This window comes from Eubalaena glacialis, chromosome 4, assembly GCF_028564815.1.
Source record: "Eubalaena glacialis isolate mEubGla1 chromosome 4, mEubGla1.1.hap2.+ XY, whole genome shotgun sequence".
NCBI lineage: Eukaryota > Metazoa > Chordata > Mammalia > Artiodactyla > Balaenidae > Eubalaena > Eubalaena glacialis.
In genome coordinates this window covers 118776946-118781008 of record NC_083719.1, presented here as the reverse complement: position 1 = coordinate 118781008, position 4063 = coordinate 118776946, and the positions used below count along the sequence as shown (strand labels likewise).

At 47.5% G+C, this 4063-nt stretch overlaps 1 protein-coding gene across 1 annotated transcript; it reads right to left on the bottom strand.

Annotated features, from left to right (window-relative positions):
- Positions 1-254: 254 nt before the first annotated feature.
- On the bottom strand, positions 255-3068 carry LOC133090990 (protocadherin beta-16). Its single transcript, XM_061189718.1, has one exon. The coding sequence runs from the start codon at positions 2910-2912 to the stop codon at positions 513-515; it is 2400 nt and encodes a 799-aa protein (XP_061045701.1). The 5' UTR covers positions 2913-3068; the 3' UTR covers positions 255-512.
- Positions 3069-4063: the final 995 nt, after the last annotated feature.

The window sequence follows — 4063 nt, the reverse complement described above, 5'->3', positions numbered from 1 at the left end:
TTGTATCATAGGACATGATTTTTCAGGTATATTTTCAGCAGTAATAAACATTTTAAAATGTTAACTAAAAAGTGGTGAATTTAAAGAAAGAAGAATGACATTTCTGAATAGCAACCATTATTCAACCACAAGAAAAACCGCAAGAAAATAAAATGAAGAAATACTTGAACACTTGAAATACTTTGAAAGTGGTCTGCTTTATTTTATCATAAGCATAATTGTGAATGAGAGTTCAACTGGAGAGAGGGCCATGAGCAAAAACTGATTTGGTGTTATTGTTTAAGGAGGCAAATTAATTACAAATTAAGACTTCCTTGGTTAGAGAATAAATTGCTATCTAACTACAACCACAGGTAAAGATAAACATTCACTTAAAAGTAAAGGTGGGTAGAACATGCGAAAATATAAAGTAACATCAGTACAACTTCAAACACACACATTTTGGGGGAAATAATGTTGGTATGGAAGTGCCACAAAACAACATACCTATGAGATATAAAAGTTAATTACGGTCACTGAATATTGAACCCAAAGCTATTGTAGAAGGTACGATTTTCCTCTATTTCTTTCCCAGGGCATTGGGGCGGGAGGTTGGGGAGAATCGGCTTCAAGAATTTGAACTCATTACTCCCAGAGCCTCCCGTCAGACACACCTCGTACTGGTAGCTCTGGGACAGGGTCCCCGTGCCGCTGACGTCCACCAGGTGGCCCGGAAAGGGGCCCTCGGGCACCGAGCAGCGACCCACCGAGGCCGCCCCGCCCCTCTTGCACAGCCGCACCGCGACGAACACCAGCACCGAGAAGAGGAAGAGCGACGACACCGACGCCAAGGCGACCACCAGGTAGACGGTGAGCGGGGCGGCCGGCGCCGCGTCCGCCGCTTCCGCTTCCGGGGCCGGCAGGTAGGGCTGCGAGAAGCCGTCCACCAGCAGCACGTGCAGCGTGACGCTGGCCGACAGCGGCGGCTCGCCGTTGTCCTTGACGAGCACCACCAGCCTGTGCTTGGCCGCGTCGCGCTCGCTCAGCAGCCGGGCTGTGCGCACCTCGCCGTTGTGCGCCCACACGCCGAACAGCCCAGGCTCCGTGGCCTTGAGCAGCTGGTACGAGAGCCAGGCGTTCTGGCCCGAGTCGCCGTCCACCGCCACCACCTTGGTCACCAGGTAGCCCGCCTCGGCCGCCCTGGGCACCAGCTCGGTGCAGGGCGCCGAGGCGTTCTGCAGCGGGTACAGCACGAAGGGCGCGTTGTCGTTGTCGTCCGCCACGAGCACGCGCACCAGCGCCTGGCTGCTGAGCGCGGGCGAGCCGCGGTCGGCGGCGCCCACGCGGAACTCGAACGCCCGCAGGGCCTCGTAGTCCAGGGACCTCAGGGCGAACAGGTGGCCGTTGTCCGGGTTGATGGACACCAGGGAGGCCAGGGGCACGTGCGCGTCGAGGGGCGGCAGCAGCGAGTAGGTGACCTGGGCGTTGGCGCCCGCGTCTCTGTCTGTGGCGCGGACGCTGCCGATGTGCAGGGCGGGGCTGTTGTTCTCGCGGACGGACAGGGTGTAGGAGGTCTGGGTGAAGGCGGGGGCGTTGTCGTTGACGTCGGACACCAGCACGGTTATGTTGTGCTCGGTTTTCAGCCTGGGGGTTCCCATATCTGTGACGGTGATGGTGATGTTGTACTTGTCTCTTTCTTCTCTATCTAGTGGTTTCTGGGTTACTAAGGTGTAAAAGTTCTTGCCTGAAGGTTTTAGAAGAAAAGGAAGGTCATCCTGGATGGAGGAAATAGTTTTCCCATTGTCCCCAGAGTCAGAATCTGAAACACTGAAAACAGCAACTACAATGTCAGGGGAGTTCTCTGGGATGGGAGTGGTGAGTGCAGACACTGTCACTTCTGGAGGATTGTCATTCACATCCACTACTTGCAGGAGAAGAGTGCATTTTCCTGAAAGACCTCCCCCATCAGTGGCCTTGATGTCCACTTCATAAGACAGAACTGTTTCAAAATCTACTTTTTTTCTCAGTCGAATTTCGCCTGTCATAGCATTTACCTCCAAAGTTTTGCTAATATCTTCTGAAGGCTGAAAGAATGTGTATGATATTTTTCCATAGACTCCACTGTCTACATCGCTGGCAGAGACAGTGACAACCAGGGAGCCTACGGGGCTGTCTTCGGGAATATGCACCTTGTAGAGCGACTGCTCAAACTCAGGGGCGTTATCGTTACTGTCCACCACTTCAATGCGCACCTGGGCGGTTCCATACCGAGGCGGAGAGCCGCCATCCAGCGCTGTCAGGGTTAATGAGATTTCAGGCTCCTCCTCCCGATCCAGCTCTTTGTCCAACACCAGCTCAGGGTGTTTTCTGCCGTCGCTGCGATTTCGGGTCAGAACCCGAAAATGGGAGTTGGGGCTGATTTTATAGTTCTGAACATTGTTGCTGCCTACATCCAAGTCCAGAGCATTACTCAGAGGGAATGCAATTCCTATAGGACTGTTTTCCGGTATTTTTAGAATCATTTCTCTTTCAGTGAACACGGGGGAATGGTCATTTATGTCTTGCACTCTCAGTTCTGCCTGAAATATCTCTAACGGTTTTTCCATTAATACTTGGAAATGTAGTATGCAAGGCTCACTCGGACCGCATAGCTTCTCTCGATCTAGTTTGTCATTTATGAGCAAATCCCCAGTCTGAACCTTGAGCTGCAAATGCTCTTTGTTCCCCTGGGAAATGATCCGGGCACCGCGGGTGGACATCTCTGTCAACCCCAGCCCCAGGTCTTTTCCTACATTTGCCACAAAGGAGCCTCTCTCTGTTTCTTCCACTACTGAATAGGGCCCCAACTCGGCGCTCGCCCCATACATGCTCAGCAAAACAAAGAAAACTAGGACTTGCCTTTGTCTCGGATTGTGCATCCATCCAATCTCCATTGCTCTTTCCTGAAAACTGAGTTCACAGGAGCTTCATATATGCCCAGGATCCTGGTAGTCCGGTCCTGCAGTATAGCAGGTCAGAACTATGTCTCTAAATACAGTTTTAAAGAGGTTTCACACACATTGTGCTCTGACTGAGAAAGCTGTTCTTCAGCTTCCAGGCAGTGTGAAACTGGCTGGATCCTGGAGCTACGTCTGCAGTTCTGTTTCTCACCACCTTAACCTGCAGCGCCACCATGCGTTCTCACTATGTCTTATCTTTTCTGGTTTAACGTTGGATGCAAAATTCTCCTAAATGTAACACATAGGCTGTCAACCGTGTTCTGTAATATGAAACACTTAGTTCTATTTTCTTGTGGTTTTTATGAGTTCAGAGAGAGCTGTGTTGTTACACAGGAGGAGTACTAAGAGCAAACTTTCATTATGTTGACTGTTTAAAGCTGTTCAGGGTGAATGATTAAATAAAATAATTTAATTAACATTTAAGCTGAGAAGAATATAAATTTAGGAGCAAAATATTTCCGAAAAAATATGGGAACAGTTTCACAAGTACATTATTTTCATGGTACATGTTATAGAATTACAGATGAGTGGACACTGCAAAATTGCAATCAGTGATGGTTCTAAAGAGAGTATTTTATCAACGCCTTATTAAAGAGTAGATTAATTCCTCTTCTTTCCAACACCTAAGCCTGAGGACATGAGTTTTTGAAACTTTCAAATTATTGGAAAGTTATTTCCCAAAAAGGCAGTCTAAAGGTTAGGCCTGGCATGGTTTGGGATTTTTTTATCATGACAAGAATAATTTCTGTTTTATTCCTTTTAAAAGACAGGTTTAATGAGATGTAATTCACATACCATACAATTCACTCATTTAAAGTCTACAATTCAGTGGCTTTTAGTATATTCACAGAGTAGTGCATCCATCACCAGTCAATTTTAGAACATTCTCATCATCTAAAAAACCCCCCAAATACTCTTTAGTTCAGATTTTCCATTTTTAAAATTTAAATTGAATTCCAGTAAAGATTCATAATGTTTTTATAAATCCAGTGTTTTTGTTAACAATCTGTAGAACAATTTTTGATAAATACCTTGTCTGGGGTTAAAGCATTCAATCAATGGGGTCTAAACTTCTGATATAAAGG

What these genes read in the sequence shown, in the direction of transcription:
- LOC133090990 (XM_061189718.1), bottom strand. Translation starts at nt 2,912, where the DNA reads ATGGAGATTGGATGGATGCACAATCCGAGACAAAGGCAAGTCCTAGTT.